At 39.9% G+C, this 25,745-nt stretch overlaps 1 protein-coding gene across 5 annotated transcripts; it reads right to left on the bottom strand.

Moving 5' to 3' along the window:
* Window positions 1–5,984: 5,984 nt before the first annotated feature.
* Window positions 5,985–25,745, bottom strand: aimp1a (aminoacyl tRNA synthetase complex interacting multifunctional protein 1a). Of its 5 annotated transcripts, XM_083538844.1 has the most exons (8): window positions 25,613–25,705; window positions 21,761–21,823; window positions 20,365–20,498; window positions 20,146–20,259; window positions 15,219–15,380; window positions 11,890–12,092; window positions 8,504–8,672; window positions 5,985–6,244 (listed from the first exon to the last, which is right to left on the bottom strand). In XM_083538844.1, exons 3-8 carry the CDS (start codon window positions 20,471–20,473, stop codon window positions 6,078–6,080), a joined length of 924 nt encoding a protein of 307 aa, XP_083394970.1. In that variant the 5' UTR covers window positions 20,474–20,498; window positions 21,761–21,823; window positions 25,613–25,705; the 3' UTR covers window positions 5,985–6,077. The 5 variants fall into 5 exon arrangements, with proteins under 5 accessions (XP_083394970.1, XP_083394967.1, XP_083394968.1 ...); XM_083538841.1 differs by lacking the exon at window positions 21,761–21,823 and having other exon boundaries at window positions 25,613–25,745; XM_083538842.1 differs by lacking the exon at window positions 21,761–21,823 and having other exon boundaries at window positions 11,890–12,089; window positions 25,613–25,744.

The following is a 25,745-nucleotide window of genomic DNA, read 5'->3' as shown; positions in this document are numbered from 1 at the left end:
TTCGCAATACAATGATTCTATCCAACAACAGTCTCGTCTTTTTATTTTTTTTTTACAAAAATGCTGCTGTTTCATTTGAACCCCCGCCTCCTTGTTTAATGAAAAAATATATGCATCTGTGGGACAGTGTAGGTAAAGTAAAAGGCGTTCCAAATATTGCAAACATGATGACTACATAAAGGTCAAATAGCCTTTTCATTTGTAAAGTCAAAAAGATTACTAATTCTAAAAATCTTAAAGCTTGCATACCACTATTTCTTTAAAAATCTTCAGCCATTTCTCCAATACAATTAAAAAAAAATAATTAAAAAATGGAATCAAATTTTTCAAAGCACATTAATTAAAGCAAATTAAATGTACAACCCCAATCCTAAAAAAAAAGTGGGGCATTGTGTAAATAAAAGCAGAATGCAATGATTTGCAAATCTAATTACCCCCCAAATTTCCTCACATTAGAACATAGAAAACATACCATCTGAAGAGTTTAAACTGAGGAAATACGGGCGGTTAACACAAAAGTAACGCCAAACAAAGTGCATGTGTGCAAACATTTATTGCAAGCAACACAAGACAATGACACAATAAACACATTGATATTGTTGTATGTTACTTTTCCTACAAATGAGGAAAATCTATTACAACCCCAAATCCAAAAAAGTTAGGACACTGTAAAATGTAAATAAATAAAAATGCAATGATTTGCAAATCTCATAAATCCATATTCTAAGATAAGGTAAGGATATACCTTTATTTGTCCCACAGTGGGGAAATTTCCATGTCACAAATATATACAAACAATATAATAGTTACACTATCAAACAATCAAACTGCACTAGGTCATATTGCACAGTTTAAAATTGTGTTAATGTAGTGTTGTTATTTATGTTAATTTAGTTGTTAATTAGGGTAATTTAAGTTATTATTATTGCACAGTTTAAAAAAAAACTGTATTAACAGTGTATATTTTGGTGACTGGTTCACTGGGAGCAGCTCTGATTGTACAGTTGAATAGCAGCAGGAAGAAAAGACCTTCGGTTTTGCTCCTTCAGACACTTAGGATGTAACAGTGTCACTGAAGGAGCTGCTCAGCTGTTTCATACAGGGGGTGAGAGTCGTTCTTCAGCAATGATGATAGATTAGCTACCATCCTCATTTCCCTCACCTCCTGTACAGTGTCCAGGGGAATTCTCAGTACTGAGCTGGCCTTCTTGATTAGCTTGTCCAGTCTCTTCCTGTAAAAAAGGGTCTTCAGTTGTGCTTCCTGCACTCAATAAGCTCCTTAGCAGAAAGATTCTGCTCTGTCCTTTCTTGTAAATTACATCTGTGTTATTTTTCCAGTCCAGTTTGCTGTTAAGATGAACACCCAGGTATTTATGAGTCCACTTTCTCAATGTCCTTTCCCTGAATGTTCAATAGTGATACCCGCATTTATCTGGAGGCAGCTTCTTCATTGGCACCAGTCTACAAAGTCCTGGATCAGTCCCGTGTACTCCCTGTCGTCATCTTCCATGATCAGGCTGACGATTATCAGAGAACATTTGCATGAAGTCTGCATTGTACACAGTGAAGAGGAACGGAGCCAGGACCGTTCTCCCACGGGGCTCCGGTGTTGCTGACAACCATATCAAACTCACAGTGAAGAGTCCTCACAATACTTTGGTCGATTTGTGAGGTAATCCATTATTCAGGTAGATAGATGATGGTCCACCTCCATGTACATCGGCTAATCCCTCAGAAGCGCAGTTTGGATGGTGTTTAAAGCACTAGAGAAGTCAAGAAATATGACTCTCACTGTGCTCCCAGCATTTTCCAGGTGTGTAAGAGCCCTGTTGAGGAGGAAAATAACAGCGTCTTCCACTCCTATGTTTAGCTGGTACTCAAACTGAAGTGGATCCATTTATAGGCTCAGGAGGTCTGAAATGAGTATACACAAGCCCCGCCAACGTCTTCATCAGATTTCTTCATCATTCTGACCTGGCATGCCTGCAGTCTAACCCTTTCACAATTTGAACAAATTTGGCGCATCATTAAAGGAAAAATACAACAAAGGACACCCAGAACTGTTGTGCAGCTTAAGTCCTGTATCAGCCACATATGGGACAACATTTATCTCCTCAAACTCTTTAGCAACTAGTCTCCTCAGTTCCCTAGATGTATATGGATTAATCATTTGATGCTACACAGCGGTAAACATGGCCCTGTCGCAACTTTTTTGTGATGAGTTGCAGCCATTAAATTCAGTGACCTTATTTTTTCATTAAAACATTATATATTCTCAGTTTAAACCTTTGTTTTTGTATTGTATTGTGGACATAATATGGATTTATGGGATTCCTGAATTTTTTTTTATTTACATTTTACAGTGTTCCAACTTTTTTGGATTTGGGGTTGTAATAGATTTTCCTCATATGTTGAAAAAGTGACAACATCAATGTGTTTATTGTGCCATTGTTTTGTGATGCTTGCACTGAATGTTTGCACACATGCACCTTGTGTAGCGTTAGCTTAATGCTATTATGCGCTAATTTGTGTCATTTTGGTTTTTGTAGCAACTTGGTCCTGGAGGAATGTTGGTCTCAAATAATTCACATAATTTGACTCCAATATGAGAAATACTTATTAACTTGCCCAAAAGCAATACGCTTCAGGAATTGACAATATTTACACCATGTGCAAAATTTCAGGCCAAATATATTGACATATATTGACTTATTAATAGTCATAACTAAAAGTGTTACTCATTAAGTTCATATGCTTTTCTTTGTCAAGATATATTACTTGTGAGTTTCCTCTGTAAACCTCGCTGAGACGAAGAAAACAAAGTCCTGGAGACCCCCAGATGAAAAAATGTCTATTTGTCAAACTTCTTGTCTGTATGCAAGAGTCACAGTTATGCTCTGATGGGATTCATTAACGTAGCGAATCTTTTTGAAATGGAATTATCCTTAAAAACCCTGTTTGCTTTTTATTTCTGTTAATTACTTCAATAGCAATGGCGAACAAGAATGCGAAACAAACAAACAAACAAAAAAAAAAGATGCAAAACAAAATTACTGTTCATGGTCACAAGATCTCATTACAAAGAAACTGAAAATATGTTGCGGGTTTGAGATCAAAAACATGTAAATAATTGATCAATCTCAATTTTCTATATCCGATGTCTTAAAACATCTTATTTGAGATAAATAATAAAAATAGAGAAAACAGTCATGTTAAGGACCAAGATTTCAGATTTTCACGTTTTTACATAAAAAATGTAATAAAAATAGAATCAGGTTTGCATTACAATATTTTTTTGCTCCGCTTGAAGGACAACAACTACAGTCAAATTTTTGCTAATTATTTGTAAACCTAATACCATTTAAATTTAGTGTAAATAGTGCATAATTCACAGAAAAATGTCTTTCTGTAACCAAAATTGGGGAAAAAACAACCCTCAAGAGCCAGACACAGGCAGCATAGTGTAGCATTCCCCCAGTGTAATCAATACAAAGCAAACATTTAAGTTCAGACTATAGGAACCTGGTTTATAGTTTGAAAATGCATCCAGCTCAACAACAGTCTACATTCCTCAACCAATCCAGACTACACAAGCAAAACAAACCGTTTTGAGTGATGCTATATAGACATTGCAATCAAAGGATAATTGGGACATCTAAACACTTTAGTGTTTGTTCACACTGATCTGCTCTTGAACACCATATTTTACCCCAACTCAACCATTGCTGTTATATTCTGGGATTTGATTTACAAACAAGTGGCTTGTAAGTTAGTAAATTAGTTTGCTTTTGTGCTAGATTTAATGCCAGTATATTGAGTTACAAAGAACAAGAAAACTAAAAAACATTTGGAGCTATCCATGATCCCTTAAATCTTAGATTTCTAAGGGTTAAGGGTTAGATCCCCAGCTGAACAGAAGAAGCCCCTTACAATGACGCTGCCACCACCATGCTTTACTGTAGGTATGTTGTTCTTGATCTTGCAACAAAATGATTAATGTTCTACCATGGTTTAATCAGATGATAACATACCATTGAACACTATATCTTGTGAAGTTTGGGGATTATATGGTAGAATTTGTGAATATTTTAGCCTGTACTAAACAAGATTCATAGACTACGGTGATTATCATGAGTTCACCAAAACTGGGTATCTAAACAATTTCAGTTTCTTATCTTGCCATACTTTTCCCATAAGATTCTTATGCTCAAATCTCCTCTGTAAATCATTGGGTTCATTCTGCATTTTGCGCCCAGCACTTTACGTTGTCATTACACCATTACACCACCAGCAGCCTGAACCGTTGATACAAGGCAGGATGGATCCATGCTTTCATGTTGTTGACGCCAAATTCTGACCCTACCATCCGAATGTCGCAGCAGAAATCGAGCCTCATCAGACCAGGCAACGTTTTTCCAATCTTCTATTGTCCAATTTTGGTGATCCTGCACGAATTGTAGCCTCAGTTTTCTGTTTTTAGCTGTCAGGAGTGCCACCCGGTGTGGTCTTCTGCTGCTGTAGCCCATCCGCCTCAAAGTTCGACGTGTTGTACGTTCTGCATACTTCGGTTGTAACGAGTGGTTATTTAAGTTACTGTTGGCTTTCTATCAGCTCGAACCAGTCTGGCCATTCTCCTCTGGCATCAACAAGGCATTTGCACCCACAGAACTGCCACTCACTGAATATTTTCTCTTTTTCAGACCATTCTCTGTAAACCCTAGAGATGGTTGTGCGTGAAAATCCCAGTAGATCAGCAGTTTCTAAAATACTCAGACCAGCCCGTCTGGCACCAACAACCATGCCATGTTCAAAGTCACTTAAATCACCTTTCTTCCCCATTCTGACGCTCGGTTTGAACTGCAGCAGATCGTCTTGACCATGTCTACATGCCAAAATGCATTGAGTTGCTGCCATGTGATTGGCTGATTAGAAATTTGCGTTAACGAGCAGTTGAACAGGTGTACCTAATAAAGTGACCGGTGAGTGTATATTTAGCATTTATATTAACATTAAATCTAAAAAGATTTTCAAATGTTAGTTTTATAAGGAGTTCGTTCCAGCAACTGGGGTAAAGATAATAAGGAACAATGAAATAAACCTAAACACATTGCTAGGAATGGGAGTGTGAAGACTAGAGTTAGAACAACCACCAATAGGCTGTGGTCAAAAGAAATTCCAGTGTTTGAGGGAGTCTTTATGGAAGTTCTTCGTTAAAACTCTGGCAGTCTTAACTAATACACCATAACTGTTCTTGTACTAAGAAAAAGAAAAAAAACCTTGCCATGAGTTTCAGCTATGCTTCGTTAAAAGCTTGGAATGTGTTCCAGGACAGATGAAGAGGATTTTTTTCCAAGCATGGTGCATGGAGACGACTTTTGATTAATCACTCAGTGAGCGTGGCAGCGAGAACCGAGCACAAGTCTGGTAATCATTTGAGACCAAATTACACTCGCGGTTCATCAGGACCATATCCAGACATAGGACAATGAATCGAGGACTTGCGTTGCCTTCCGGATAAAAATCCGGAATTTGACGGTTTGAACGAAACAAAATGAATTAGTAGCCCTTTCGAGGTAACGTCAGTCTTTTTAAACGCACGTTACACTTGAACACGTGTAAAATCTAGAAGAAGTATGTTAGAGCTTCAACCGACAGGCCATAATTTATATCAAAGCAACGCTTCGGTCATGTTCGGCTCCGCAGGAAACAGCTACAGAGACGCGTTCATGGACTTAATTACTCGATGCGTTTTGGCTTGTAAGGAATTCGAAATCCTTTGGTCTTTGGGACCTGGGTTAAATGCATGTCAGGGGTCTGTCCGGAAACAAATGATACATCCTGAAAGAGAAATGCGAGCACGCTTCTATCAAAAAAACAAAAAACCACACTGACACTGTAGATATCTGAGCATTCTGGAGAAGTTTGTACCGCTTCAGGAGCTACAAATTAAAATAGTTAGTAAACATACAGGAACTTGAACACAATGACTCTCAAATCCTTTATTGTCATTTTAGAAAGCCTTACAGATTAGAGACTCGTTCTTTATTACCAGCACAAAATCCTGTGCTTCTAAAGCTTTATTTGATGCCAAAGTTGCTCATGGTTTGAGCTTTGCAAACTCCTTTCCCGGCAACCTCGAAGGCTGCTCCCTTGTAAGTGGCCACGCACTGGTTATCGGTGCGCAAATCGGGCTGCACCTGCTCCCACACTTTCTTCTTGGGGTTCAGCTCCTTATCAGGCTCACCTGGATGAGACAGTAAAGAGACAAACAAGTAAGCTCATGTTGGTGGAATACAAGGCAGGAATGGCAGGAAAAAATGCAATCTGGATTCAATGCCAGCATGGATGTTCGAGGCCTGAGTCAAAACACAGACTGCTTTTGTAAGCTTCTAGAAATGCGCGAGGGAGCCAATTTCTTCGCTCGTTCTCGATTTAGTGCCGACGTCCCTCTGTAAAAGTAAGTGGTAATTAGAGGTAGGCTATTTCGATGGCTAAGTTGAAAAACATTTTCTAATTCGTTACGTGCCACAACGGAGCCATAAAGCGGTTGCAGGCGCAATGTAGTAAAATAGCAGTTCTACCAACTGGTTTAGCCAATATGAAGGAGAGATGCTGGGAAATGGGGTGATGGGATCTTTCCAGAGAAAACTAGAGGCTATTATATGACCAGGAGAGGATCCTTTCCGGGAATGCTCGTGTGACAAGCTGGCAAGCAACTTTTTCCAAATTCAGAACATTTCATTTTGTTTTTAATTTTTTACAATGATCACATCTTGCCTACTGTATAGTCGACTGATTCGCAGTCGCAAAACGATTCCTCATAACATTTTTAAGCCACAATGTACAAAACATCACACAAACATATTGAGGAAAATGTATAAAAAAAAACATTTCGGATCAATAAACCTAAATAAGTGCTTCAGAAAGGACCACAGGTTTTCACGTGTCGGCAAATCAAATTAAATCCAGCCTGTGCGAGGGCGCTCTAAGTACGGCGCAACATCGATGAAGCGAAAAATTCATGAACAAATTAAATTTGAACAAAATCTCCCAGACATGCTCATGTGTAGGTGACGGATCACTGAAAGTGAAACTTCAATCGGGTGTGTTTTATTCGCGCGCGTTAAAAATATTTATTGAAAGATCGTATCACATTTTTATGATAGGCTGTATATGAACTTGTTGGGGAAAAAACTGGTGGTTCTATGTGAAAACAGACATTGAGCACCCCCGTATAACCAAAAATGGCATGATCCTCGTTTCATAGCACCTCTGCGAAAATTCGAGTCACAATCGCCAGATACTTTCCCTATCGAAGAATCGAATCTCCCGACTATTCGAGGATTCGGGGTCACCCATAATACATTGTGGCTATGCCCGTCCTAAGAATCTGACATGACACCTTGTGATACGACAGAGCCAAGAAGATGCAATGAATAGAATGAATTATCTTCCTTTAAGATCCTGTAAGTCCATCGAGAGAACAGAAAGAGCTGCTTTGCTTTGGAGAACCCTAACGTGCCTTCAATCACGATAATAAATCCCTGGTTTGCTATTTGGCTTGTTAGAGATGCATCGTAAATAAAAAAGCAGCTGGAGGAAGAATATAAAAGCCAAAAGCAAGGAGATAAAAGTTCTGAAGAGATTACGAGGGCATGGGACAGAGACCCTTGAAATCCCGCACCTCCTCTGCACCGAACCGACTCTCTGGGAATCCCTGCGGTTGGTTATTACACATTCGATCGCATGAACCACTCCTTCTTTTACAACTCCTAACTGCAAACTGCTGTAATGCTCAGGCATATTGAACTTGTTTCATAATCATCGGGTTTGAGTTCGAAAAGTGCTCTGGATCAGCATGACTTTAGTGAACGACGCCAAGCACCGTTTTAGAGCCGAGACCATTTCAAAAGCGACTCCCCGCCCGGTCTGCGCAGGTTTTGCAAATAAACCTTATTGTCTAAGGCTGGAGGGCGCGTGCGCTCCCATTTCCTCAGGATGTGCCTGGCTAACAACAGAACACCATCCGATTTCTCTGATTAGGTCACCTCTTAATTAGCATCCGCCGCCCGTTTAGCTCATCAATAAATCATGTGAACTAGCCTCAGAAGAATGAGTCGACTACGAATGCCAGCTGTGTTGTTCTTGGAACGGGGAAAAGTCGCATGCTTGGCACGTCAGCATCCTGTTTTGCTTGCCTGGGCAATTTATTCATTTCTTTGTGCTGTGTTTTTTTTTTTTTTCCTCCCGGTAGGATGATAGAATTACTCGTTTATTTTATTTACCCAGACAATTAGTCATTAGTGTGCCTTGATGAGCTTTGAGTTGGTGGTGAAAGCTAGATTTAATAAAGTGTGAAGTGGCGCTTGGGAGACGTTTTCGAAGAGCCTCATGCCAGCTGAAGAAGTAAAGCGAACGAGTGCTTATGTTTCATCACATCACCCCCCCCAAAAAAGGTCTGAACAGACAGAGAAGGGAGGCAAGTGTAGAAGTGTCTCTGCACCTGGAAATCCCTGGAAGGTGATCCGGTCTCCAGGCTCCGCCCCGCTGGGTGGGTCCAGGATCTCCACCTTTTCTGGACTGCTGGCACACATGACCATGGCCTGAGACACAATTCCTCTCATCTTTGCCGGCTTGAGGTTACACAGGAGCACTGCCATGCGGTTCTGCATCTGTTGGAACAACGTGAATAAAGTTATCATTCAGTAAATAAATGATTGAGGCTCAATGGTGAAAACTAAAGATGCTGTTATATTTGTCACTTGTACATTACAGCACAGTGGAATTCAGAGCCCAGAGTCCACCATGATTGAAGCAAGGGTTGAGGGCCTTGCTCAAGGGCCCGAAAAGTGTCAGCTTGGCTTTACTGGGGCTCGAACTGCCAATCAGTAACCCAAAGCCTTAACCACTGACCACTAATGTTGGGCTTCTGGTTGGAAGGTTGGGAGATTAAATCTGAGCCCACTAAGCTGCCAATGCTGGGCCCTTGAGCAAGGCCCTTAACTGCTCACTTGTATAAATGATATTTGCCACAATGAGCTTTGCTTGTGCGGGAGATGATATCTCAACCAAAAAAAAAATAAAATAATAATTTATAATCAAGAAAGGTAAATTGAATTACATTAGTAAGCAAACAAACAAATACATCTGTGAAATGTAAGCTCACGACCCTTAAAATAAAAGAAAAGACATTTTGAAATTACAATATATATATATATAAAAAAAAACCCATTATGAATGGCATTTAATATAAACTTTATTAAAAAAATGTCAATGTTCATTTATTTGCTTTTATTGTTTTTTACTTTATTTATTTATATTAATTTTTTTTTAATTCTGTTTATTTCCATTTTATGTCACAATTCAGTCGTTAAATTATTTCACCGCATGTGGCAATTTTGTAATGAGAATCGTCATTGTGTAAAATAATAATAATAAAAAAAAAAAATGTTTTAATTTATTATTAAAAAATTTATTTTTTATCCGTTTATTGATGTTGAATGTTCATGAAAGAAGTCCGTTTCCACTGTCCAATTTTGCAGCTAAAAAAAATATAAAATTTGTCCCTCACAGGCATTTATTTGTCTTCTTCACCTTAAGACTTGAAAACAAAAAAAATCTTTTATAAGTTTTGAATAAAAATTTTCTTATCGGAAAACATGGCACCTTAGAATATTTTTTCCCCCACAATTTTATTGTTTAAATTCAGTTTCTTAAGTTTGTTTATATATAGCAAAAAAAAAACAAAAAAACAAACAGACTACAGGATAATATTGTATAAAATAATGCCCATTTACTGATGCCATAAAATTATAAAAGCAACATAACTATTTTTAGTAACTTGAATATAAAATATAACACTAAACCTGCTAACATCAATTTTTTACAGACTGGTTATGTGCATACAATAAGACTTACTGTATGTGCTACAGTGTAAATAGACAAAAATAAATGTCCTTCAGACAAAATTGATCTTTTGTCCAATCATTACTGTGTAAGCACCATGTGAGAGAGCGTCTGAGGAAAGTTCGAGCCAGTCGTCGGCGTCTTATCGGAAACAGTGGTGTAGTAATACGGAGCTCAATGGGATGAAGGACAGACTTCGGTGGGTGTAATTAAGCTTAGCGACGGAGTGCCAGGGGTCCCCTAAACAAATCGTAAACTGGATGTTCCTGAACATGAAGCACGGAGAGCTTGAGTGAATGTGACGTGTGGCGAGTCGGGAGCGATCTGAACCGTGACGGCCGCGTGGCCACAGACGATTTATTACCGTTCATAGGCTTAATAATACTGAGAGACCTTTCACTCGGCCTGTTCTGACATTCAGGGATCTAAAAAAAAAACCTCCAGGGCCCCAAAACGTATTTTTCTTTATATCCATGAGCCGTTCCTGCTGCGATGATGTATTACAGCGCTCGTAGATTTCACGACTTACTCGAAAAACAGACGTCTGCAAAGAAACCAATAGTGAGTCACTGCTTTATGAAGGAGATAGTGATTTGTGGGAGTATGAGACTTCTACACAGAGCGGTGAGCAGACCCTCGAACATCTGATAAGCTAAAAGTGAAGGAGATTCGCTTAATGTTGCCGAAAGAATAAAATTCTAATGTGTTGATGCACTACAAGAGCCTCATATCTCCAACTCCATTACACTCACCTCCGAGGATGGATTTGCTTTTTATTTCTAAGTCATTATTCCAAACATATTGAAGCTCATTGTCAGGCTTGGGCAAAGATCCATCAAAATGGATTTTTAAATAAAATACCAAATACCTTCACTTTAAGTGTAGCAAAATGACCTGCAGAATACAGCAGCCACATCATGTATCAAAATAAACTATTGCATTTTTGTCTCTTTCGCGTCACGCAATAAATCAGACACATGCAATCAGTTAACAGATCAAATATTCACATACATAATCCCTGTGATCTTCCAGATGAAGGTTAGTTTTAAATTAACCCACAGTTTAATGTTTAACAGTTTGTGAATGAATCATAATTGCATCCTAATTTAGTTACTTGGTGTTTAGTAACGAGTGGCTACTTTACATCAGCAACACTGATTCAATAGCAAACAAGTCCTTCATAAGATGACGACTGATGACACCTGCGTTCATAACAACTAGTTTCTCACTAATTAATAAAGAGAGAGAATGTAAGACAGCAGACAAACAGAGAGACTGGAGAGAAAGAGAGAGAGAGAGAGAGAGAGAGAGAGAGAGAGAGAGAGAATATAAAAAAAAGAATGGAAGACAGCGGACAAACAAAGAGACAAAAAAAACCCAGAGAAACTGGAAAGAGAAAAAAAAGGAAGCGTAAGAGAAAAAAGAGAGGGATGGGGAAGAGCAAAAGAGAACGATTAAGAGAGAGAGAGAGAGAGAGAGAAAGAGGTGTGGGGAGAGTGAGAGAGAGACAGGCTAATAACCTGAAGTATATGAAGAAAGAGACAAAGACTGAGTGGGACAAAAAGAGAAAAATGTATAAGAGAGAGAGAGAGAGAGAGAGAGAGAGAGAGAGAGACAGACAAATGACGAAGGAGTCAGAATGAAAGAAAGAGACATGAAGAAAAGACGTGTGAGGAAAGAGACAAAGACTGAAGCAGGACAAAAGAAAGAAAAGTGAGAGAGAGAGGAACGTGAAAGATGGATAAACTAAATGAGAGAGACAGAATGATAAAGAAAGAGACATGAGGAAAGAAGTGTGTGAGGAAAGAGAGACAGAAATAGCTTGTGACAGAGTAAAACATTTAGAGAGGGATTTTAGTTTCTGTGGAGTTTAATCAGACGGGGGGGGGGGGGGGGGGGGTGATGATGATGATGATGATGATGATGATGAGGATGATAAAAGCCCCTGCAGGTGGGTGTTTGGGACGTGTGGAGGCGATTTACCTGCTCCAGAGGGACGTGTTTGACGAGGCCGCTGACCACGGTACGTGGCGCCGCTTCGCCCACGTCCACTTCCTCCACGTACAGCGAGTCTGCGTCCGGGTGCTTCTTCGCCATGACGATCCGCCCCACGCGCAAGTCCAAGCGAGACACGTCCACCTTCGTGTCCTCCACAGTGGGAGGAGCTTTCTTCTCCTGCTTTTCTGCTTCGCACAAACACACACACAGACACAATTTCACTCGTTTGTACGCCGACGTGCCGCCGGCGCTGCACTCCAACACCACTCACGCTAATTATAATAATTTGCACCATTACTTTAATGATCAGCTTTATTACCAGAATGATTATAGAGAACCTTCCTTACAGAAAACATCTCATCAGCACTGATACGAGCTGATCAAAGACGAGCTGACGCATGGAAGATTATTTACTTAGGAATGTGAAACGTCTTTGTTGAGAAAGTGCAGGGTGAAGGGGGGAGGGGGGAGGTTGGGGAATCTATACGGGCAAAGAACATTTTTTTTTTTTTTTTTTTACAGTGCTGTAATGTACATGTGACAATTAAAATCTAACCAAAAAACAAGCGACTTACAACTATTTCATTAATGAAACTGAGCAGCTATGGGGTTAAGGGCCTTGCACAGTGGCCCAGGAGTGGCAGCATGGAGTCACTGAGATATGATCTCACAAACTTCAGGGCCAAAGACCAGTGCCTTAACCACGAAGCTGCCACCTTCCTTCATTAGTCAAAAGGCTCAACGTACAAAAATATGCAGTTCAGTGGTTAAGATGTTGTACTTCTGATCAGTTGCATATTTAAATCCCAGCGCCACAAAACTTCTACACGCCAGTAGTCATGACCCAGTAGCGGACCGTGGAAGATTTGCTACCGGGTCGCAAGGATGTTCTGGGGGAAATGTCTATAAATAGAACACTATTATTTATTGTGTGTTTTGCCCTTTAGAGCAGCGGTCCCCAAACTTTTTTGCGTCACAGACCGGTTTAATGTCGGACAATATTTTCACGGACCGGCCTTCAAAATGTGGCGGATTAATGCAACAAAATAAAATGATGATTTTCTAAATATAATAATAATCGTAAATCCACTGTGGTGGTGTTTGTTAATTTTGCAGGCTTGGGGGTTTGAATTTAGCGGTAATGTATTACGTGTTAGCGGCTGGAGCAGCCCCTTTAAGAAGGTAGCGGATGGAGGTAAGACATGTGACCGAAGCATCATGACATGCATCAAGAGTAAATCATAGACAGATGTGGTGGAGAAAATCCGGTAATTTTCCAAAATAAAACATTGTTCAGAATCAGATAAATAAAACGTAAGTTATGTATTCTTTCTGTGCGGCCCGGTACCAATTGACCCACGGACCAGTGCCGGTCCGCGTCCCAGGGGTTGGGGACCACTGCTTTAAAGAACCATTACCCACATTTACATACGGTGCCATTTCAGATTACATCATCATTTCCACACTTTTAACAGGTCATTAAGTAAAGGAAGGACTGTTCCGATTATTCTGTATTTCTTTGTTGTATGCAGTTGCTATATACAGTAATCTGCCACACACACACACCAGCCGGTTTGTGAGAATATTTCCAAAGCAAAACTGGTCCATGGAATATGAAAGGATGGAAACCCCTGACTTATCCCTTAAATTCTCAAAAGTATAAATGAGATAATTGCAGGTTGGTCTGGATAAAGGGGGCGACATGTCATTTTTTAACTTTTAAAAATGTTATTGATGTGCATTTTTGGGTTAGTTCAGAGAAAGAAAAAAAAAATAATTCTTGTTGCGAAAATGCTATTTAAGGTGATTTTACTGCCGTCACAAGTGAAAACAGGCCCAGTCTGACCCGAACGGTATGTAGGAGTGAAAGCAGAGTGACTGGATTTCCTGAGGTGCTTTAATAGATTGAAGTTGAAAGTTTTATTTTTAGCTTATTGTTCCATGGAGAAACGTGTCTCTGTGCGCACACACGGAAACTATGCGGCCCGTCATTTCCCCTGGAGTGAACACGAACACTCCTACACACCGTATTGCTTTTTAGTACAATCACAAACCCTAACACACCAATGTACAATTTTAAAACCAGTGCAGAGAAAGTTTTTGCATCTCCAAACTGCATCGCATCGTTACCTACATTTACAACGTTTGGCATCCCTTTATCCAGAGCAACTTTCGGGTTATCTTAGTTTATTTTTATACACGGGTCCTTCTGATCAGGAGTCCAACGTTTTATTCAATGAGCCACCACCTTCTCCCACGTTAAGTATTGGGACACCTGACTTTTCCAGTGATATGTGGTTCTACCTATTCACATTTACGCCAGTTGGCAGATGCCCTTTTCCACTTATTCTTACATCTGAACAGCTATTGGGTTCAAGGCCTTGCTCATGGGGCCTGGGAGTAGCAGCTTGGTGTGTCTGGGATTTAAATTTACAATGCCCTATGCATTAAGCTACCACCTCCATCTCAAACCACCACCTCCAGTTACCTGTTGTATTGCAATGCGGCCATATGCATAACAGAGATACTGGGAAAGTGGTAACTTGGTGGTTATGATTTTGATTTACTGATCGGAAGGTTGGAGAAGATTCGCCAAGCTGCCACTTTTGGGGCCCTTGAGCAAGGCCCTTAACCGTGTGTGTAACATGGCTGATCTTACACTTAGACCCCAATTTCCTAACTTCGCTGGGATATGTGATAATCTTCACTGTGCTGTTATGTACATGTGAGAAGTAAAAATCCTCCTTTTCTTTCTACTGTTGGAATCTAAATTTGATCATTTAACATTTTCCACTGACTGTCTGAATAGTCCATGCTGATTGGCTGGAAAGTATGCAGGCAGTTTTACCACCGTCTGAAATTAATGGGCTGCTATATAAACAACTCCAACTACAATAACACAGTAGTTTAGCATACAATGTGTGACGGCTATCGCAAACGTTCCCTCATGACTTTACCGAGTTTAATGGATGCTTGTCATGTGGTGCATATGGAGATTTTGATTAAAGGGCCAAGTCACAAGAACTACTAATACCAATAAACTAACAAATAAAAAAATACAAATAAGTAAACAAAGTACTGTGGGGGCACTGAAAACTTAAGACCTGTTTACAATTATTTAAGACCTGGAACAGCGAATTTAAGACTTTTTAAGACCCTGACAGGTTTTCCTGTTTCATGCAAATAATGTATGACGTATTCAAACTTCACTTCTGGGTTGAACATGGACACCATCAGACCGAACTGTGGCATTCAAGCTCAGAAAAATGTTGGCTATATTATAATTACACTTTCCTCATGGTCTACTCACTCACCCTTCTTTTCTGCTTTAGCTTTCGTCTTGGCCTCGGTGGTGTTGGCTGGAGGGGTTTTCACATTGGCTGGTGCCACAGGAGTGGGTTTAGCTGGCGGCTCCGAGGCTGAGGGCTTGGACATGCACTGAACGCTGGATTCTTCTGAAGGCATGGGCACTGTCACTGTATTCCCACAAACAAAACACACAAAAAATATTTAAGAGAAAAAAAAAAAAGTGTGTGTATTGGTGATATTATCTGACTGCGACTTCCACAATATAGTGATATCCACTAAGCTTAAGGATGAACAAAGAAGGGAAAGGGGGGGGGGGTGTGTGTGTGAGTGGTGTGAAAAAGTGTTTGGCCCCTTCCTGATTTTTTTGTTTTGTTTTTTGCATGTTTGTCACACGTTTGTTGAACTCCGGTGTGATAAACCACAGTTTTAACAGGGGGGGCAGACAATTATTCACGCAGGGCCATGTAGTTTTGGATTTTGTTTTTCCCTCAATAATAAAAACCTTCATTTAAAAACTGCATGTTGTGTTCACTTGTGTTATCTTTTAATAATATTTCAATTAGTTTGATGATCTAAAATATTAAAGTGTGACAAACATGCAAAAAAATAAGAAATTAGGAAGGGGGCAAACACTTTTTCACACCGCTGTCTGTGTGATATTAGAGAGGTCAAAATTCAAGCGAAAATTAATTTTAACGGCACTAATTTTTTTTAGCGAGCGATTAATGCAGCGCGAATTTATGTTCGACCATTTTTATGACAAAATAAAAAATTTAATAAATAAATGAGACAAAATTAAAACCTTCAGCACAACATATGTTTGTTTAGGACGTCCCTTCTTTACTCAGGAGGTAACATGATTAAAAAAAATTTATTTTAAATCACTAAACATTTGTTTTACTGATGCACCAACTCTCGCAATGTATGAGCAGTTCTAAACAACTTATTAGAGCCCTGAGCGGGACCGTTTTCTTAATCCCGCTCGCACCTGCTCCTGCTGAATTTCTGACCATTACCGCATCACAGGATATGAAGATTGTGTAAAAATGTACACAAACATTAGAGCAACGATTAACTTACAGAATAATAACATTAAAGCAGACAAATAATAAACCATTAATCTGATGCTAAAGCAAAGCAACACACAACTTTTTAAAAATATTTTTATGAGCCTTAAAAAAAATAAACAACTTTCAAAGAAAACATTTTAACTAGCAGAATCCGCGCGATTTGCTTTGGTCCCACAATCCCAATGCAGCCCTCTACAACGTAGAACTTGCAGTAAAATGAAAATCTGGCCTGCACCTTCTCAGACTCTGTAGACTAAATAAAAAATAGGAAAATAAACAAGGTATAGGAAATAATCATCTTCTTCTTTCAGCTTCTCCCATTAGGGGTCGCCACAGCGGATCATCCGTCTCCATACCCCCCTGTCCTCTACATCTGCCTCTTTCAAACCAACTACCTGCATGTCTTCCCTCACCACACCATTTTCCTCCTTCCTGGTGGCTCCATCCTCAGCATTCTCCTACTGATATACCCCATGTCCCTCCTCTGCACATGTCCAAACCATCTCAATCTCGCCTCCCTCACCTTGTCTCCAAAACGTCCTACATGTGCTGTCCCTCTAATAAACTCATTTCTAATCCTGTCCATCGTCGTCACTCCCAATGAAAACCGTAACATCTTCAGCTCTGCTACCTCCTGCTCCACCTCCTGCCTTTTACTCAGTGCCACTGTCTCTAATCCATACATCATCACAGGTCTCACCACAGTCCTATAAACTTTCCCTTTCACTCTTGCAGATACTTTATCACATGTCAGAGGAAATAACAAATAAGAAATATTTGTTCAAGAGTGAGCAAAGAAATAGTAAAGTTCCAAATGAGCTGTATGTAGTAGTAGTCGGATACCAAAACAAACTACAGGGGGGTTTGTAGAAGACCTTGATTTGTTTTTCGGTTCTTCAAGGGAAATGCGCCGTGTCTCGAAGAGTTGGACTGACGAACAAAAAAGAGCAAATAAACAAAAGGATGTGATGCACAAAATGTTCGAAAACGCTGCTTATTGCTCTAACCACCCGATTTGTTTAGTGGCAGCGGCGTGTTCTCTACGCTCGGGCGAGTTTTGTGATTTCTACACACACTTGACGAAGGACTGTTTACATTCCCCCGTCCTCTTATTTCTGACTAATAAACACAAAAGGGCTCGTTTTATTGAATTGTACTAAAACCGCAAAACGAAATCAAAGCGATGCGGTTTAAGTGTGAAAGCATCTTCAATGCAGTAAGCTAAAAAATTATTCCAATCCATTGCTGGTCTGTGTGGGGAAAGGAAACCAAGGAAAAAAGAATTTAGCTTGAATGACTTTCATTTTCGTCTTCAGAATGATGATGTAATCCTAAACACTGTGTTGAACACATGAGCACCTTCTCCATCTAAAGACCCCTCCAACACTGATATAGGACAATGCTGAACATCCCACCACCACCATCTCTCACACACACACTATTATATTAATATATTTTAATGGAGCTGTCTTTGTTCACAGAGACAATACCTTGGGGGGGGGGATGGTGCAGGCGTCTTTAGATATAGATGAACTTGGAAACCCATAACCTGTTCCCTGTGCACAAAATGAGCTCCTTGAAGATCTGGTTTACATTCTTTGGAGAGGAAGATCTTGAGTGGGCTGCTATAGAGCTCTGATCTCATCCCTACTGAACACCTTTGGGATGAATGTGAACACTGACTGCACCCCAGGCTTTCATAACACCCTTGTGATTGATGAACACAACTATCCATAAACACACTCTAAAATCTAGTGGAACATCTTTCCAGAAGAGTGGAGGGAATTATAAGAGAACATTAGGACTAAATGTGGAATACAATGTTTAAAAATCACACAAAACTTATGACCAGGTGACCCAATACTTTTGGAAATAAATGGAAATAAACGATGATTTGGATCGGCCTGTTTTCTTACAAACGAAGAGTAAAGAGCTTCCGTGTGACGCCTGAACTTCTCCCTGATCTCCGATTAGGCTCGTACGCTCGAATTCACTAATGCAATCAGATAAATAACAAACAGAATATTAGAATGAATTACAAACAAAACATTTACAAGCTGTTCAAAAATACCAGACGGAATGAAGCCGTTTTATAAAGTAGGGCCACATCGACTATTTGTTCCCATTCGGCTGCTCTGGAATAAATTAAGTGTTGGAAGTGGGAAGTGTTGATGGAGCGGTTGATTTTATTTGCCCAGGAACGCGAGGCAGAGGACGGCAGGAAGGCGGAGTCAAGCAGAGTCGCTGTGGAGATTCTTTAGCAGAGCGAAGGGATTTTCCGCTTGGTTCTATAATGTAAGCAGATAATCCTATAGTGTCTATAATTAGCTCCGACACCGACCGCAACTTTTTAGGATTTCCAGAAAGAGGAGGGTGAAATACATCTGGAGACGCAATGTGGGCGGGGCTTAAGATAAACATTAACCTTCTGGGTATGGGTGGGAAAAAAAAAAAAAAAAAAAAAAAAAAACACCACCAAGCGAGAATTACTTTTTAGAAACAAACGTCGCCATTTTCTGTCACGACGTTAGCCGTCAATCAGAAAAAAACGCTTGCAAGCGATTCCAACTTTCAAAGCCGACAGAAGACGAATGCTGTCGCAGGCAGTTATTCAGTCCTTCTAGCTTCCTGTTTCATCTGAAAATGCTGACGTTCAGAATGCTGGATTTGGTTTGCTAACTAAAAAATTGAATAAACTGCGCAGCTACAATTAGTCTCAAGAAACGAGACAGCTGGGTCACGTTCTTACTGAGAAGCTGCGTGTCATATAATGGAAACGTTTCGCTCACTTTGCTCCAATTCCAAACGAGTTTAGAGCCAGGACCTCGTTTCCCAGTGCCACAAAATCCTCCGCTTACCCAGAATACAGCTACAACAATAAATCCACATGATCCCTGCAGAATCTTCAAAACTTTATTAATAAAATTTTTTTTAAAGTTTAATAACAATGTCTTTAATTAAAGGTTTCCGCAGGTTTCACCAAGTCAAATTTAAGACTTTTTATGACCATTAAGAATGAAATTTAAGACCTACGATCACGACATCGAACACACTCGCACACAAATACGTTATTAGCAACTGGCCTTAAACCCTAAAATCGTTTTTTTTTTAAAGCCAAGGATCGCCAAAATTATTTTTTTCCCCTTTTTCTTAGCGCCATGTCGACTTCTATGGTTATGTTCGTAGCGAAAGCTTGGTTCTGATATACAATTAGAGAGAAAGATGTAAATCAGATGTTTAAGATTACTTTTCGATAAAAACTTTAATACTACATTTGGGTTTACTTGCTAAAAAAAAAACGTTAAGAGTGTTAAGAGTAAAACAAGTTTCTCCAAGGGCGATAAGTATTACAGTCCATCAAAACATGCTCAATGGACATTGGGATTTCACAGGTTCGCACTTTCGGCTGAAATATAAAATCCGTTGTACGTCTGTGGTACAATCCGAGAGAGATTCGCACCAATAACTGAAAGCTGATTGGCTGCTGCATGTTGGTATCAATTGTAGTTGTACAAACAAACAAACAAACAAAAGAAAAAACATTCTAAAGTGTTGCCTTTGATTCAGCTTTAGAGTTCGAGTTACATAGATGTGAAAAGTAGGACTTTAATTATTTAAGAACAGTGAATCCAAGACTTTTTAAAGCCTACAATTTTGATTTTTACATTTAACAGTTTTTTAATTATTTAATTGATTAATTTTACAGTTTCTTTTTAAGTTGAATAAAGTTGGATTTTAGCTTTATAATGGGGTTATTGAAAATGCAAATCTGTTGTAAGGTTCTCCTCAGAAATTGTGGGTTTCTTCCCAGTGTTTAATTTGGCAATTAATTTCTAGGCTTTCAGTTGACAGGTTGGTTTACCTCCTCTCCTTCTTTCCTTCTCCAGCAGTTGCTTCTTTAGGTCCTCGATCTCCTTCTTCAGCTTGCCGTTCTCCACCATCAGCTTCTTTTCTTCTCGCACGGTGGCCTGCACCACTGCGTCCGAATAAACACACATTCAGAAAAACATTACGATCGGGACACGTGCTTGGTGAGTTCTTATTTATACGTGTGGGTCCGAGCGACAGATTTCCCACTCACTGGCTTTTTCCTTCAGCAGCTGGACCTGCTGTTTGAGGTATTCGATGATCTGATCCGCCTCGGCTGCCCTCTGCTCCAGTCTCGCCAAAATGGGGGTGTGGCCTGACATCCTGAACACGGAGCGTACTAAGAACCTGGAAAAACAAAAGAAGAAAAAAAGATCAAACTCAGCGGAAATGTTTTGAGACTCCTCATAAAATATTCGAGAGGTCACTTGTTGGAAACCGAGGAACACTGAAGCGGCCGGGTTGTGTGCGAGTGTGTGTGTCCGACGTTTCCGAAAATATAACGGCCCACACTTTTTGAGCAGCTGTCTAAACACTGCATCCCTCCAACTCTCTCTCACACACACACACACACACACACACACACACACCTGGAATCTCCATTGTTATTTACAGGCTAAATATAAATGATTAAGGCTGGAAGAGATGGAGATCCTGAACGGCGGCTGCACGTGAAAAACCCGCCTGCGTTAACTAGATCCAGGACGAGGCCTGATCTAACCCGATGCCGCAGAGACACATCAAACCAGATGCCCCCGAAAATGAAATCCGTTGCTTTGTTACAGATCTCGGGCAGGACCATCTGCTACGTCGACTCGTGAGGTAAAGATGCTTTTTTCGGGCTTCAAAAGTCTTTTGGACGCATGAATAGCACTCAACCGAGAAAAAAGGCCTGGAGGAATAATAGGAATACCTCTGTCAGGAAGTTCTCTCAAAAAGAACGGAAGAGGAGAAGAAAGAGGGGTCAAACTGTTTTACAAGATCCAGGAAGGGAGAAGAAAGCAACTTAACACATAGTACAGGGTGGTGCTGCAAAACAACAGCTGGCGCGGGGTGGAAATGAAAAACACGAGAAAGAGCTGGAGTTGATAATGCGAACGGATCAAAGTCTGGCGTGTTTTTGTCACCCCCGAAAGCCCTTGAATCGATTGAAGGAATTTTACGAGCGCCACGATGGTTTTGTTTGCATAACTTTTCTCGAACATGGCCAAAAGTCTCCACTCGCCAGTCGCAGGTTACGAGTGAGGTGTGTGAGGTTTCAGCTTTTAAACATAGAGAGGTGTAGCACGTGTGAATATGTGACAAGGCCCTGCTTCACACTGCTTGATCTGCTGTGAGCGTTCAGACCACCAGGCCAAGATGTCGGTGGAGGAATCAGTCACCTGCTGAGATCCAATTAAAACAACTTCTGAGAGAAAGTTCCAGATTTAGCAGTAGCTACAGCAGATGGATAAAAGTACATGTGGTATCGATTAATCGGGGGGGATTTTTGTCTTTTTTTTTTAATTATTAAATCGCCTGATTGTGCTGTGAATCAGGCTGATCATTACGCAGGCGCATCTGACACACCAAACGGTGCTTGTAGGTTCTGCACTTGTGAGAAAACATACCTCTTCCCCACCAGCAGGTGGCAGTAGTCTATATTCAGTATCCAAACAGGAAAACCGGAAGATCTAGAACGGTGAATATATAAAGCAAGCAGTGTTTATACACGCTGCTAAGTTGAAAAGACAAAAGCAAGAATGACTACGAGATTGCTGGTTTTTTTTTTCCTTGTGTGCTCATCTGCTAACCAAATCAAAGCTATTTGGAGTTCTTTTTCTCGTCGATTTGACATACAGATCCGGCCGAAAAACAGCTGACTGGTCAAGAGTCAAGTCAAGAAGCTTTTATTGTCATTTCAACCAAATGAGACAATCCTCCAGAAACTTAATGCTACGTCACACAAGGTCGCGCTACGTCACACAGCGTCACGCTACGTCACACAGGTCACACAGCTAACGACTAAAGTAAGTGTCCTCACCACATAAAGTGCATCGTGTGCAACTGAGTGTAAGACAAGACAGGATACACAAAACTCAAAAGAGCGCCACCTGTAAATCTGCTGTAGACCGTGTAAACAACAGTGTAATTGTAAACATAAACACAAAATGTTGTGCAAAACAGCAACAGCAGGCGCCATTTTGGATCCGGAGCAGCTGCTGCAAGCTACTGCCGCGCCGCCATCTTGGATCAATTGAGAGCTAACGAAAGCTGACCGACGCTCAACCCCCCTCAGAATAATATTTGGAGAGTGAATGAGAAGAATATTTGGAAAGTTTTAGGGGGGCTTACTTTCTAGCTCGAGGGAACAATTGTAAGGAAGGTTACTGTCTAGTGTGCGCTGATCAGGAGATTGTACTCGCCCCAGTGTGTCAGTAAAAACACGGTACAGGATTTACAACACTCAAACTTGACTGGGTTTAGGTTTTGATTGTGTGGTGGGATTCTTGCGGTCATCCGCTAGCTGCTGTTCGGTAGGTTATGTGATGTCAAAAGGGTACTGCTGCTCAGTGTTCTGGCCTTTTAAGCTCCTGATGGAGAACAGTGCACTGTGACGTCTCTGAGGTAACTTATCATGAGTGGTAAACTGTCCCTCTAGTGGTGAAGCGTGGAAATACAACTGAAGGGGAATCCTTTTCTAATGTTTGGAGAGAGAGAATAAGAATAATGTTTGGAGAGAGAAGGCAAATAATATTTAGAGAGAATGCAAGTTTTCTAAACTGTTCTTGATCCTTCAAGCAGCTGTAGTTTAGGCACGGGTAGAGCAAAACACATCTCTGTATTGGCATCGGAAACAGAGAAGGAAAAAATGAGAGAATAAAAGAGACACATTAAGAGAAAGATCGAGAGAGTATGAGAGAAGATAAAAGATTGAAAGAGAGACACACAGAGAAAGAGAAAAAAGAGAATGAGAGTCACATAGAAATAGAGCGAGAGAGAGAAAGCCGGTGGGGGGCGGGCGGGGGGAGGGGGGGGGGATGTTGGCTGGCCTGTCAAACAACAACAAATGAAAGTGAAAAATACTGTCCCAACTTGTTTAGCAGTTTCCACCACATTTAATGTAACTATAAACAGATCAAAGGTGATACAAATAACAACATGCAATTCATTAATAATAATTTTAAAAAAAGAAGAAGAAGTGATAAAAATCTGCAGTGGAATAAGAAGAAAAAGATGCTGGATGCGAGAGCACTGAGATTTTCCCTTCGTTTTTACTAGGAGACTGAGACCTGTTCCAGCATGGCAATACCCCTGTGCACAAAGTTCTCAAAGCTCTGACCTCGACACGACTGAACACCTTTGGGATAAACTGCACCCCAGGCCTCCTCACTTCACCATAACAAACCGAGCTGTCTGCCCTTCTTCCCCAGGTTACTGCTAATGCACCAATTACGCTTTACCCCCAGACTGCTATTATTTATTATTATTAGTAAGCAGTTATTAGTATAACGTTATCACTACAACGACAATAAAGTCTCTAAGTCTCTACAGCAGCATCTGACTTTATTAACACCCAAATCTACACAAGCACACTCCAAAAACTCCTTTTAGGTTGTTCAAAAAACACAGGTGTCCACAAACTTTTGGCAATATTGTGTATATATAGAAAGTTATTGAATTTTGTATTAACAATAAGAATATAGTTACAATTGTAGAATATTATTGCTTCCATAATCCAACTATAGGAACAAATGAATGTTCTGAATAAAACTATAATTCTTTATCACTCCCATGTAAGAAGGTTATCAAAGTGTAGATCCAAAGAAAAGGTTTCTAGAGCACTATAAAAAATAAAAAGAGAGAGACAGAAAGAATTTAAAACAGAGAAGGAGAAAATAAGAGAACGAGAGACAGAGATAAAAAAGTCATAGCGATATTTAAAACACAAAGAAAAAAAGAGAATAAAAAAGACAGAAAAAAGAGAGAGAGAGAGAGAGAGAGAGAGAGAGAGAGAGAGAGAGAGAGAGAGAGAGAAATAGGAGAGACACCGATATATAGATAGCTAGAATGGAAGAGACACACATATAGATAGATAGAAAGAGACAGAAAATAAGAGAATGAAAGACACAAAGATAAAGAGAGAGAGAATTAGAGAATGGAAGAGACAGACAGAGAGATAAACGAGAGAGAGAGAATTAGAGGATGGAAGAGACAGACAGAGAGATAAAAAATTAGAGCGAGAGAGGGATAGGGAGAGAGAGAGAGTTAAAGGGTGGAAGAGACACACAGAGAGATAGATAAAAGAGCGAGAGCGAGAGAGAGAGAGAGAATTAGAGGATGGAAGAGACACAGACAGACAGACAGACAGATAAAAGAGCGAGCGAGCGAGAGAGAGAGAATTAGAGGATGGAAGAGACACACACAGACAGATAAAAGAGAGAGAGAGAGAGAGAGAGAGAGAGAGGTGACTGGCCCATAAAACAACAAAATACTGTACCAACTTGTTTTGCAGTTTCCACCACATTAAATGTAACTATAACCAGATCGAAAGTGATAAAGTAAATAATAACAGTGAATAATAACATGCAATTTTGCCTCTTTTATATTTATTTATTTTTTATAAATAATAGTACTAATATACTAATAATAGTATATTACAGTCCTAATATACAGCATTTCTTTCATGCAGCACACAGTGAACAGCTTTCTGTTCTCAACCAAATCCAACAGTGACAGAAACTAATTATGGTTATGAAAAAAAAGCACATCAAATAAACAAAACTTTAAATAGAAAGAAAATACATTTAAACAATGCTTCATGTTCTGAAATATCTTTCATTTCACTTCATTATTGGCTTCTTCACCCTGTACACACAAGCAGAGGAGTGTGTTTCAGTGGAGCTCAGTGTCTAAGACATATAGAAGGTTTTTGGACATAAGGCACCAGTGAAAAGTGTGATAGTGCACTAGATATGGTGTGAAGAAAACCACATTACACATACTTACGAACATAAATATGTATATACATAGAGAGCGATAGATAGATAGATAGATAGATAGATAGATAGATAGATAGATAGATAGATAGATAGATAGATAGATAGATAGAATAATGAACTAAGAAGAGAAGAATCAGACCGTGGTGTTTACACTGATCTCTATTCTTAGTGCACTTTCATTTTAGGAGTCTACTGATGCAATTTCTACTCAGACCCAAATAACTCTCTGTCCAACACAAAGTGCACTACATAGGGCACACACGCCATTACTTTAAACTGAGTGTAGTGCACTTGTGCAGGAAGCAGAAAGCCGATTGAGACTGTTCCTACAGCACCCTGTCTCAGCCTAACATTAGCAATGTTAGATTTACTGCATTTCTCCCGATGGATCTTCCGGTTCAACCGAGCAATATGTTTTTTTAAACAATAAATACACATATTAATGAGATTAAATATTACAATAAGTGTTGTGACACTTACATACAAGGGCAATCGAACTTGCTAACGCGGTCAGACTGCACTCACGTTTCCTCGTCCACAGCGTCGCAGAATGATGACGCAGGAGTCTTCTATTATGTGAACGCGCACTGTTTAATATCAGTTTATATCATTT

The sequence above is a fragment of the Silurus aristotelis genome (assembly GCF_946808225.1).
Source record: "Silurus aristotelis genome assembly, chromosome: 4".
Lineage (NCBI taxonomy): Eukaryota > Metazoa > Chordata > Actinopteri > Siluriformes > Siluridae > Silurus > Silurus aristotelis.
Note: the sequence above shows the minus strand (reverse complement) of the source record. Positions and strands in the feature narration are given on the sequence as shown.